General features: G+C 39.6%; 3 protein-coding genes, 2 non-coding genes and 1 pseudogene across 5 annotated transcripts; 4 read left to right on the top strand and 2 right to left on the bottom strand.

Annotated features, from left to right (window-relative positions):
• Nucleotides 1-445: 445 nt before the first annotated feature.
• trnak-uuu lies at nt 446-518 on the bottom strand. The gene has a single exon. It is a non-coding gene; the product is annotated as a tRNA-Lys (tRNA).
• Nucleotides 519-809: 291 nt separating this feature from the next.
• Nucleotides 810-2515, top strand: LOC124380988 (glutamyl-tRNA(Gln) amidotransferase subunit C, mitochondrial-like). Its single transcript, XM_046842359.1, has 5 exons — nt 810-849; nt 1025-1075; nt 1461-1630; nt 1875-1978; nt 2402-2515. Exons 1-5 carry the CDS (start codon nt 817-819, stop codon nt 2461-2463), a joined length of 420 nt encoding a protein of 139 aa, XP_046698315.1. The 5' UTR covers nt 810-816; the 3' UTR covers nt 2464-2515.
• Nucleotides 2516-3866: 1351 nt separating this feature from the next.
• On the bottom strand, nt 3867-3939 carry trnak-uuu. The gene has a single exon. It is a non-coding gene; the product is annotated as a tRNA-Lys (tRNA).
• A 2-nt stretch (nt 3940-3941) lies between these two features.
• Nucleotides 3942-5949, top strand: LOC124380979 (annotated as a pseudogene).
• Nucleotides 5950-6689: 740 nt separating this feature from the next.
• On the top strand, nt 6690-8145 carry isg15 (ISG15 ubiquitin like modifier). The gene is made up of 2 exons (XM_046842355.1): nt 6690-6976; nt 7438-8145. The coding sequence occupies exon 2, from the start codon at nt 7458-7460 to the stop codon at nt 7929-7931; it is 474 nt and encodes a 157-aa protein (XP_046698311.1). The 5' UTR covers nt 6690-6976; nt 7438-7457; the 3' UTR covers nt 7932-8145.
• A 1765-nt stretch (nt 8146-9910) lies between these two features.
• On the top strand, nt 9911-11010 carry LOC124380985 (polyubiquitin-like). Its single transcript, XM_046842356.1, has 2 exons — nt 9911-10010; nt 10240-11010. The coding sequence occupies exon 2, from the start codon at nt 10257-10259 to the stop codon at nt 10728-10730; it is 474 nt and encodes a 157-aa protein (XP_046698312.1). The 5' UTR covers nt 9911-10010; nt 10240-10256; the 3' UTR covers nt 10731-11010.
• The last annotated feature ends 1330 nt before the right edge of the window (nt 11011-12340 follow it).

The following is a 12340-nucleotide window of genomic DNA, read 5'->3' as shown; positions in this document are numbered from 1 at the left end:
GACCTTCTCTATACTTCTCCATCAACATTCTCAAAGTAAATAATGCGTCTGTGGTGCTCTTCCTCGGCTTCACAGATGGTCACCTCTTCTCTCAGCCTGGCTTCCACTGCTCCTTCTCATAACTTCATGGTGTGACTGATCAACTTTGATCCCCTGTAGTTACTGCAGGTCTGAACATCTCCCTTATTTTTAAAGATTTGTACCAGCACACTCCTTCTCCATTCCTCAGGCATCTTCTCACCTTCCAAAATCCTGTTATACAATCTGGTTTAAAACTCCACTGCATCTCTCCTAAACATCTCCACGCTTCTATGTCATCTGGTCCAACCGACTTTCCACTCTTAATCCTCTTAATCGCTGCTCTCACTTCCTATGCACTTCATCATCCAACCTTCATTCAGAAACTAAAAATTACAAAATGAGAAAAGAAGAAAAAAAAAATCATCGCCCGAACAGGGACTTGAACCCTGGACCCTCAGATTAAAAGTCTGATGCTCTACCGACTGAGCTATCCGGGCTCTGGAGACCTGCTCATGCTGGTCTCCATATAAAGATCACACGAAGCCACTGCGGGTTCCGTCACATGGTTGTGTCGTGAGCGGACATGTTTCACAGCGTCTGTGTTAAATATAATAACACTTTGGTGTGTCCTGTCCTGAGATCTTCGACTTTCAGGAACACGGCGCGGGAGACGAGAATCGCATCATGCACACTGCGGTGTTTAAGCCTGAGGCCTTCAAATCCTCGGTGTGTCCTGGCGGAGCTTCCCGGACGTAGCGCATGTCGCCGGGACTGGAGCGCGAGTGGTGCCGCTGCATGAGCTCCAGTGAATCAGGGTATATTTCCAAGGTACAAATGTTTATCCTGCTTTTTAAAAAAACTTACAGTGTTATTTAGAAGAACAGATTAAGAATAAATTGTATATCCTGGTAAACAATTCTTTGTTACATGTTCTGTCTTTTTCACGTGACCTTGAAGTAAAAGTGTGTATAGAAAATTAAAATCTGATTGTGGTCTTTTTCAGGTCCCACAGTTTCCTACGTGGGAGCCGGTATCTGAGAAGCAACTTCCACCCGTACGGTTCTTCACATACATCACAAATAAGTGTTGTTTTTTGTTTAGATTTTCTCAACACTTCTTGTTTACAGATCTGGAAAACTGTCATCAAAATGTCCCCCTTCATAAGGTTCACACATTTCTACATTTATGATCCAAACCCACCGATAGGCTTCGACTTATCGTTCCATTATCCCACTCCACCTGAGAATTCGCAGCATGTTTTAAAATGGGAAATCGATTCTATTATTTCTGGTTATGGGAATTAAAAGAAGATTCTTGGTGGTCCAAAACATCATATTGTTCCTAGACGTTGAGATCTAATCATACCTACTACAAACATCTGAAATGCAGATATTTTCATGTCACACTCATTTTTTTTTCTTCTCTGTTTCGTTCTGCAGCCTACTAAAGTCTCCGTGGACCTTGTGGACAAGTTGGAGAGACTCGCTCTCGTAGACTTTGGAAGCCAGGAAGGCGTGGAGTGTCTGGAGAAAGCGATTCGTTTCGCTGATCAGCTCCACGTCGTCGACACGGAAGGCGTGGAACCTATGGACTCTGTCCTGGAGGACAGGTGAGGGCCTTTTCCTCTTCTGAAATCATTCCAACTCATCAGTTAAACAGTGTGATTCCAAAATTGTCCTTATCCTCCTGAACCCTGATATTGTTATAATTATCATTATGGATATTACATCTTAGAATTAGTATTGATTTTCCAAGCAGAGGTTCAGCAGTGTATATTATAACATACGTGTGAGTGTGTGTGTGTGTGTGTGTGTGTGTGTGTGTGTGTGTGTGTGTGTGTGTGTGCATTGTAGAGTTCTGTATCTGAGAGAAGACACAGTGACTGAGGGAAACTGCGCTGAGGGACTTCTTCAGCTCTCCAGAGTCACTGAGGAGGAATATTTCGTAGCACCTCCAGGTCACACACACACACACACACACACACAAAGGCAAAACAAGCACAGTTTAGATTGGCACAGAGCCAACTGTATGTGTTTTGTTATGTGCAATAAAAGAAGGGATTTTTTGAGATTCACAAAGTTATGATGAAAAAAAACAAATGAATACAGACATGGATCAAGAAAATGTTGGAATTGCAGCAGAAATGAAACTGATCCAGGCCTTGTTTTTGTCTGGTTTGTTTTGATCTCCGGTTGTTATCAGGAATGTGTGACGTGGATCACTCTAGCCGGAATTCCCCTTATGCCTCAGCTTCACCTTCACACCCGTTTTCCGTTCCCTTTCCCTTCTCCAGCTAAACCTGTGAAATGCACGGAACAGAAACTGATTCCTCAGCACTTATCGTTGTTTTCCTCTCCTTCCTTTTTGTTTCTTTGTTCAGGAAACATCCCACTTCCAAAGAGAGAGGAGCGAGCGGCCATGCTGAAGCACTCGGAGCCTTGAGATCAGAAATATCTCAACCACCTTTTAATAATAAACACAAAATCTTGTATCAGCTAACCGTCTATTTCTCTTACTGATATAATCAAACACAGGTATTCATTGGTTTATAAAGCTTTTACCAAGTGCTTTATCCTGGTCAGGGTTTACACCTGAAAAAATTCACTTGAAAAAATAAATAAATGAGAAGAGTAATAGTGTCACAGGCACAACACACTGTCAGATAATAAAGAACACAGGAGAATAGGTGCAAGATCTAATGCCCAAATCACACAGGAAGTAAGATGTTTCGATTAGAGCATGAGCTTAAGATGCAGGCAGGATGAGACTAAGACAGGAAATTCTATATAAAGAAGTATTATGACATAAATATAGTTTGAGAAAACGAATAAAAGACGAGAGCTATGAGAAATAGGAAAAGCGTTTGGAGAAAAGTGCTGGTGTGTTAAAACTAAAGCCCTGGTTTGTAAAACAAACACGTTTCTAGGATGATTGCAGACAGAGGAAATAAAAACCCAGACGATATTTGAAGAAAAGGTGTGAATATTGTGGGGGAGATGATCTGTTGCATTGTCATTTGCAAAAATGCACAGTCAGGGGATTTTTTGTGTACATGTAAATTAGAATTGTATGGACATAAATGAGACTTCCTAGAAAAAGGTATAAATCTACCAGAAAACACGTATTATATGCCATTGCTGTGAAGATGGTTTTCTCCTGAGAGCTCAATGGACGGACCTGAATTGACTGCAATAAGTGACCTTGTGACTGGAAGACGTCTTCATTTGGTTTGTTCATGTATTATTTGACGTTTTGCAGGCTCTTCTCCACCTGCTCCCTACTCCTGCACCACCCTCACACACTTCTCTGACACACCAGACTTCCTCATACAATACAACAACTCATCTCCACCCTGTTGTCTGCGTTCTCTAAATCCACAAACACACAATGCAACTCCTTCTGACCTTCTCTATACTTCTCCATCAACATTCTCAAAGTAAATAATGCGTCTGTGGTGCTCTTCCTCGGCTTCACAGATGGTCACCTCTTCTCTCAGCCTGGCTTCCACTGCTCCTTCTCATAACTTCATGGTGTGACTGATCAACTTTGATCCCCTGTAGTTACTGCAGGTCTGAACATCTCCCTTATTTTTAAAGATTTGTACCAGCACACTCCTTCTCCATTCCTCAGGCATCTTCTCACCTTCCAAAATCCTGTTATACAATCTGGTTTAAAACTCCACTGCATCTCTCTAAACATCTCCACGCTTCTATGTCATCTGGTCCAACCGACTTTCCACTCTTAATCCTCTTAATCGCTGCTCTCACTTCCTATGCACTTCATCATCCAACCTTCATTCAGAAACTAAAAATTACAAAATGAGAAAAGAAGAAAAAAAAAATCATCGCCCGAACAGGGACTTGAACCCTGGACCCTCAGATTAAAAGTCTGATGCTCTACCGACTGAGCTATCTGGGCTCTGGAGACCTGCTCATGCTGGTCTCCATATAAAGATCACACGAAGCCACTGCGGGTTCCGTCACATGGTTGTGTCGTGAGCGGACATGTTTCACAGCGTCTGTGTTAAATATAATAACACTTTGGTGTGTCCTGTCCTGAGATCTTCGACTTTCAGGAACACGGCGCGGGAGACGAGAATCGCATCATGCACACTGCGGTGTTTAAGCCTGAGGCCTTCAAATCCTCGGTGTGTCCTGGCGGAGCTTCCCGGACGTAGCGCATGTCGCCGGGACTGGAGCGCGAGGTGGTGCCGCTGCATGAGCTCCAGTGAATCAGGGTATATTTCCAAGGTACAAATGTTTATCCTGCTTTTTAAAAAAACTTACAGTGTTATTTAGAAGAACAGATTAAGAATAAATTGTATATCCTGGTAAACAATTCTTTGTTACATGTTCTGTCTTTTTCACGTGACCTTGAAGTAAAAGTGTGTATAGAAAATTAAAATCTGATTGTGGTCTTTTTCAGGTCCCACAGTTTCCTACGTGGGAGCCGGTATCTGAGAAGCAACTTCCACCCGTACGGTTCTTCACATACATCACAAATAAGTGTTGTTTTTTGTTTAGATTTTCTCAACACTTCTTGTTTACAGATCTGGAAAACTGTCATCAAAATGTCCCCCTTCATAAGGTTCACACATTTCTACATTTATGATCCAAACCCACCGATAGCCGACTTATCGTTCCATTATCCCACTCCACCTGAGAATTCGCAGCATGTTTTAAAATGGGAAATCGATTCTATTATTTCTGGTTATGGGAATTAAAAGAAGATTCTTGGTGGTCCAAAACATCATATTGTTCCTAGACGTTGAGATCTAATCATACCTACTACAAACATCTGAAATGCAGATATTTTCATGTCACACTCATTTTTTTTTCTTCTCTGTTTCGTTCTGCAGCCTACTAAAGTCTCCGTGGACCTTGTGGACAAGTTGGAGAGACTCGCTCTCGTGACTTTGGAAGCCAGGAAGGCGTGGAGTGTCTGGAGAAAGCGATTCGTTTCGCTGATCAGCTCCACGTCGTCGACACGGAAGGCGTGGAACCTATGGACTCTGTCCTGGAGGACAGGTGAGGGCCTTTTCCTCTTCTGAAATCATTCCAACTCATCAGTTAAACAGTGTGATTCCAAAATTGTCCTTATCCTCCTGAACCCTGATATTGTTATAATTATCATTATGGATATTACATCTTAGAATTAGTATTGATTTTCCAAGCAGAGGTTCAGCAGTGTATATTATAACATACGTGTGAGTGTGTGTGTGTGTGTGTGTGTGTGTGTGTGTGTGTGTGTGTGTGTGTGTGTGTGTGCATTGTAGAGTTCTGTATCTGAGAGAAGACACAGTGACTGAGGGAAACTGCGCTGAGGGACTTCTTCAGCTCTCCAGAGTCACTGAGGAGGAATATTTCGTAGCACCTCCAGGTCACACACACTCACACACACACACACACACACACACACAAAGGCAAAACAAGCACAGTTTAGATTGGCACAGAGCCAACTGTATGTGTTTTGTTATGTGCAATAAAAGAAGGGATTTTTTGAGATTCACAAAGTTATGATGAAAAAAAACAAATGAATACAGACATGGATCAAGAAAATGTTGGAATTGCAGCAGAAATGAAACTGATCCAGGCCTTGTTTTTGTCTGGTTTGTTTTGATCTCCGGTTGTTATCAGGAATGTGTGACGTGGATCACTCTAGCCGGAATTCCCCTTATGCCTCAGCTTCACCTTCACACCCGTTTTCCGTTCCCTTTCCCTTCTCCAGCTAAACCTGTGAAATGCACGGAACAGAAACTGATTCCTCAGCACTTATCGTTGTTTTCCTCTCCTTCCTTTTTGTTTCTTTGTTCAGGAAACATCCCACTTCCAAAGAGAGAGGAGCGAGCGGCCATGCTGAAGCACTCGGAGCCTTGAGATCAGAAATATCTCAACCACCTTTTAATAATAAACACAAAATCTTGTATCAGCTAACCGTCTATTTCTCTTACTGATATAATCAAACACAGGTATTCATTGGTTTATAAAGCTTTTACCAAGTGCTTTATCCTGGTCAGGGTTTACACCTGAAAAAATTCACTTCGAAAAAAATAAATAAATAAACCACACACTGGATTTCGAGTACAAGCAACCTCACCTGTAAACGATCACCTGAAGCCAGATGACTCACAACAGATACCAGTCGGTGTATTGTGTGTACTGTATCACTCTCCAACTTGCTGTACCAATCTGAAACCAAATGTAGTCCTTCTAGATTAGGGATGTACTACTTAGCACAAAGTGTCGAATATGAATATGTATGTATGCAAATCATTCGGACGATCCTGAGTGTACAATAAAAATACAACAAATACAAACGAGGTGCTCATCTCATATAATCTGGATATTATTTGTGCAACGTGATATTCGTAGGTTAGGAAGGAAACATTTCTAACAACCATATTTATTTACAGGAATTGACCGGGTTGCCTGTTACCACGTAAACACACTTTTCATCATAAATATTAAAATGTCAAGTATTTGTATTCTCAATTGATTCACAGTTTGTCTAAAACAACTATATTAATGTCATGTTATTAAAATGTGCATTACTTATTTGAAAATTAGGAGTAAATCTGATTTTATTGGCTTTTTATTCAAAATACCTATTTGTGGATATAAATATACGTGTGTGTGTGTGTGTGTGTGTGTGTGTGTGTGTGTGTGTTTTGATATGTCACGCATTAGATGACGATGTGAAAACGAAAGTAAGTAGCTGAGTAAGACTTTGAAAACAAAACCTACCTGGGGGAGGGCTCTGCTCGTCTCTCATTGGTTAAAACATAGAGCATTGCTTGGAGCACGCTCCTTACCCATTGGTTGTCATGAAAATGCGGGGCGTGGCTACTGGACTATATATTGATGTCCAAGCAGCTGGAAAGTTTGTGGTTTTCGGAAAACATAAAGAAGACAAGATCTCTGAGAACTCGTCGTATATTATACATCCCTTTTGAAAGGTAAGTTTTATATTTGTTTGTTTTTTTAGATAATATAAATATATTTAATGATAGGCACAATCTGTTCTCGTTTTGTTTTGAATGAAGTTTGTAAATAATTGTTCATTTTTTTATACTTATAAAGTTCTGCTTAATGTTTGGAGAGACCAGTAATAGAAGTTCATGACCACCATTAATCTCAAATGGCTTTTATAGCTTTTATTTCTTTCATTATTTATTATATTTCATATATATGTTCAGGTTTAGGATTATATAGAAAAAGTCAGAAGATAAAGTGTATATGTGAAAGTACCAATCCAGCAACAAGAACTTTGAGAATGGTACAGTTTGGTCGTCTTTTCTTCCCCAGAATGTACACAGGTTTACTGTCGGTCATTTTGAATCCTAGTTTTACTTTGACTTTGCAGTTTATTTTAGTGTAACTTCAACTATCACTGACCCATTGTATTTTTTTTGCGTAGATCAATCAGAAGTAGATATAATGGAGCTCATCATCCAGGTCCTGAGCGGAGAGAAAAAAAGTGTGCTGGTGAATCCAAGCGCGACCATTGGCGAACTCAAGCAACAAATCGCCCCAATCTTTAATGCGAGACCTTCAAGGCTAAGGCTCTCCATTACCAATGGACAAATCCTCCAGCTGGACCAGGACCAGAAGACGGTGAGAGATTACTGCCTGAGTTCAGGTTCCACAGTGATGCTGCTGATCTCCTCGACCCCCATGCCGATGCAGGTGTTCGTGAAGAATGAGAAGGGACAGACGAAAACTTACGACATCACTGACGAAGAGACCGTCGATCAGTTGAAGTCGAAGGTCTTCCAGAAAGAGAGAACGCCAGTGGACCAACAGCGGCTGATCTACAATGGACAACAGCTCGAGTCTGGCAGGAGGCTGCAGGATTACAACATTCAATCCGGAAGCACCGTTCACATGACCCTCCGTCTGCGTGGAGGCTGATGGGACACAAAGATGTAGAAATAATTTTAGTCTTAAAAATTCAATTTAATAACGTTTTATGTGTTACATGCAATGTAATTCACATTCCTTTATTCTAATTGCACTAATTGACTGTTCACTTTGGATGTATTTTCCTTTTTTTCTTTTCTTTTTTCATTTCATCCCCCCCACCCCCCCCTCTCAAAAAAAAAAAAATTATAATGTATATAAAAAGTATTATAGTAGATTTTCTTGGTGTTACAGTTAAGTGTTTTTTGTTGTTGTTTTTTAAAACTGATTAGCACAAATAGTTTCAAAAACTAAAGTATAACATTTTAAAAAAGTATCCATATGTGCGTCAACTCTTGATAGATTATATACAATTATTTATATTAAATAATCGAGTCGATTTCTGCCATTTATTCATTTGTGCTGCAGCTTTTTCCAGTCATGTCTGATAAGTTGCAAAGAAAAGAGCAAGAATGACAACAAGCGTGTTCTATATTTCCTCGTGTGCTAAACCGCTAAGCTAAATCGCTAATCCAAGTTTAGCTACATGCAGAATCGTGGAAAAACAGCTGATTGCGTCCAACCTTCAGTGGCGACCGACACTTTAAAGCCACTCGACTTTCCCCAATGGGGAATGAATGAAAAAACATTAGGAAAGTGAATGTAAATAACATTGGAAAAGAGAATAAGAGACTATTTGGAAATAGAATAGCATTTATAGAGTTACGCATATAAAATACTAGTGGTATTTAAATTATACAAATACTCTCCGGCAGGTATTGGTAACGTGTTCCAGATGTTGCGACGGCAGTGCGTTAGGGAGGATTTCGTTTTTCTCAAGGCCCGAGCGTTCACTTTCCTGAAGCACTCTGAGCCTTGAGATCAGAAATATTACAACCACCTTTTAATAATAAACACAAATTCTTGTATCAGCTAACCGTCTATTTCTCTTACTGATATAATCAAACACAGGTATTCATTGGTTTATAAAGCTTTTATCAAGTGCTTTATCCTGGTCAGGGTTTACACCTGAAAAAATTCACTTCGAAAAACTGAGGGAAAAAATAAATAAATAAATTAACCACACACTGGATTTCGAGTACAAACAACCTGACCTGTAAACGATCACCTGAAGCCAAATGACTCACAACAGATACCAGTCGGTGTAAATCATTCGGACGATCTTTTACTCAATGCCACTGTCTCTAAACCATACAACATCTCAGGTCCCACCACAGTCCTATAAACTTTCCCTTTCACTCTCACAGATACTCTTCTATTACAAATCACTCCTGCTATCACTCTTCTCCACCCACTCCACCCTGCCTGCACTCTTTTCTTCACTTCTCTAACACACTCTACTGTTGACCTTAGGTACCTGAACTCCTCCACCTTCTCCACCTATTCTCCCTGCAACTGCACCCCTCCACTGATCTCCTTCTCATTCACACACATGTACTCTGTCTTACTCCTTTTGACTCCAGCTCTCCAGGATCTTTTCCACCTGCTCCCTACTTTTACCACAAATCACAACATCATACTGTAAGATGGTGATGTGATTAAGAAGTAAAAAAGTATTTCTAGTCTAAACATAGTGAACCGGTATCAGGATGTATTTGATAATGCACATTTCACTATAAATATTAATTTAAGAACATTGTTTATCAGTATAGAAAAAGAAATATTAACTCATTTTGATTATTTCTCACTATGTACTGATCTACTAGTCTCAATTTTCTTCAGAACTGGTCTTAACCACAGAACAGGTTAATACTATAAGGTATTGAAAGTGGAATAAGTGAGATGGAAAATAAATTTGTGTCGTTCATTTTAAGAGAAAAAAATAGCTTTCTGTTCCAGCTGACGTTTGGAAATGAAATTTAGTAACCAGAAGACTCGAAAACAAAACCTAACAGGTGGGCGGGGCGTGCTGACTTCCCTAACGCATGTTTAATGATGCAGTGAGGGCGTGGCCCTGACACTATATAATACTCCACAGTCAGCTTAGGATAATCATTCAAACTTCTTCCTGGTACTTGCTGCATTTTCACAAAAAGAGAGAACAAGCCTTCATCGGACTACGTTTAAAAGGTAAGTTTAACTAATTTTTCAAAAATATGAATCAGAAATATTTTTCAAAATTAAACTGATTGAATTTCACTAATAGTCAATGAAGTAAAAGTTTAAAATGTATTATTGTTTTGATGATGTGATGATTCCTAAACGTGAATCGCATTATGTCAAGATTTTATAACGCGTTATAATTTCAGTGCAACGGCGAAAAGTCGAATAGCGTTTACCTGCTTTTTCTTTTTTACAGGTCATTTAGAAGTGAATATGATGGAGCTCATCATCAAAGTCCTGAGTGGAGAAACAAAAAGTGTGCACGTGAATCCAAACGCGACCATTGGCGAACTCAAGAAACAAATCGCCCCGCTCTTTAATGCGAGACCTTCACAGCTGCAGCTTTCCATCACCAACGGACAAACATCACAGCTGAACCAGGACCAGATGACGGTGAAAGATTACGGCCTGAGTTCAGGATCCACTGTGATGTTGCTGATCTCTGCGACCCCCGTGCCGATGCAGGTGTTCGTGAAGAATAATGGACAGACGAAAACTTACGACATCACTGAAGAAGAGACAGTCGATCAGTTAATGTTAAAGGTCTTCCGCAAAGAGGGAATACCGGTGGACCAACAGCGGCTGATCTACAACGGCAAACAGCTCGAGTCTGGAAAAGATCTTCATTATTACAACATTGTTCCTGGAAGCACAATTTACATTGTCTTCAATCTGCGTGGAGGCTAACGGGACACAACATGTTTAGATTACTATAGACTGAAACAGTTTTTAGTTTACTTTATTTAAAACATTATTTAAATAATCTAATGCTAAATTTTAGCACTATTTAAACCTGCTTTTCTTCTTTTGTTTTAGAATGAGGTTATGGTTATGGCTTGTTTTTGGGGACTGGGAAGAAACTTCCATATAACTGGATTTCTTATTTAGCACTTTATGCTTTATTTAATGATGACTATAATTGGTTTTCTTTAAATATCTGTGTGAATAAAAATATTTATCAAAATAATTGAAATGCTTTGGCTTGTTGTTTTTTCTCTCCCTAAAATGCGTAACGTTAGTATAAGTTTACTTCAGAGGTCGACCGATTAATCGGGTCGATTTCTGGCATTTATTCATTTGTACTGCAAATAAGTCGGATTTTTCTAAATAAACTCTTCCATGCCAGCAGGTGGCAGTAGTCTGTAATCGGCATCCAAACACCCCAAACCGGAAATACAACAAATGTGACTATATAAAGGAAGCAGTTTCCACCTGTTGCAATCATTAATATTGGAGTCATGCAGCTTTTTCCAGTCATGTCTGATAAGTTGCAAAGAAAAAAACAAGAATGACAACAAGCGTGTTCTATATTTCCTCGTGTGCTAAACCGCTAAGCTAAATCGCTAATCCAAGTTTAGCTACATGCAGAATCGTGGAAAAACAGCTGATTGCGTCCAACCTTCAGTGGTGACAAACACTTTAAAGCCACTCGACTTTCCCCAATGGGGAATGAATGAAAGAACATTAGGGAAGTGAATGTAAATAACATTGGGAGAGAGAATAAGAGACTGTTTGGAAAGAGAATGGCATTTATAGATTTACGGATATAAAATACTAGTGGTATGTAAATTATACAAATACTCTCCGGCAGGTATTGGTAACGTGTTCCAGATGTTGTGACGGCAGTGCGTTAGGGAGGATTTCGTTTTTCTCAAGACCTGAGCGTTCACTTTGCTCGTTATATCTTAGCTATAATCGATTTCTCAGAAACTGAAACTGACCGATGCTGGAAAGGGAGTATAAATAATTCATATGAACTGCGTAATTGTCTTTTCAGCTCTGTATAAAAGGGGTTTTACCGCACATTTTCAGATCAGATTAAATGTAAAAACAAAACATCTGTAACACAAAATACAAAAAAAGAAATCAGCCTGAACTCTGAGGTAAAAAAAAATGAAATCACAGTATATCAGGTAATATCAGTAATATTAATACAATTACACACATTAAACTAAGTTTTTTTAGGCAGGTGTTGGAAATGCTGTCGAATAAAAACGCTTTCAAAAATAAAATAAGTGTTAATAATTGAACAAAATGAACAGGAGAAACCCAAATCAAATCAATGTTTGTGACCACCTTTTGACCGGCCAATCAGGTGTTTGATGAACCAATTTCTTGACGAATATATGGAATATTTGTCTGTAGCTGAAGCATGGTGGTGGTTTCCTGCATAATTGTTCCCTCGTTTCTACAAATGGAGTTGGAAATTTGGTCAGGATTAATCCTTTATGCTGAGAAATACAGGCAGACACTTATCCATCATGCAGTATTATCAGGGAGGCATCTGATTAGTCATT

The sequence above is a fragment of the Silurus meridionalis genome, chromosome 27 (genome assembly GCF_014805685.1).
Source record: "Silurus meridionalis isolate SWU-2019-XX chromosome 27, ASM1480568v1, whole genome shotgun sequence".
Lineage (NCBI taxonomy): Eukaryota > Metazoa > Chordata > Actinopteri > Siluriformes > Siluridae > Silurus > Silurus meridionalis.
Note: the sequence above shows the minus strand (reverse complement) of the source record. Positions and strands in the feature narration are given on the sequence as shown.

Coding starts and splice junctions, on each gene's coding strand:
- LOC124380988 (XM_046842359.1), top strand. CDS start 817: ATGAGCTCCAGTGAATCAGGGTATATTTCCAAG. Junction 1,076..1,460: donor CTGAGAAGCAACTTCCACCC/GTACGGTTCTTC, acceptor TTCGTTCTGCAG/CCTACTAAAGTCTCCGTGGA. Junction 1,631..1,874: donor GACTCTGTCCTGGAGGACAG/GTGAGGGCCTTT, acceptor TGTGCATTGTAG/AGTTCTGTATCTGAGAGAAG.
- isg15 (XM_046842355.1), top strand. CDS start 7,458: ATGGAGCTCATCATCCAGGTCCTGAGCGGAGAGAAAAAAAGTGTGCTG.
- LOC124380985 (XM_046842356.1), top strand. CDS start 10,257: ATGATGGAGCTCATCATCAAAGTCCTGAGTGGAGAAACAAAAAGTGTG.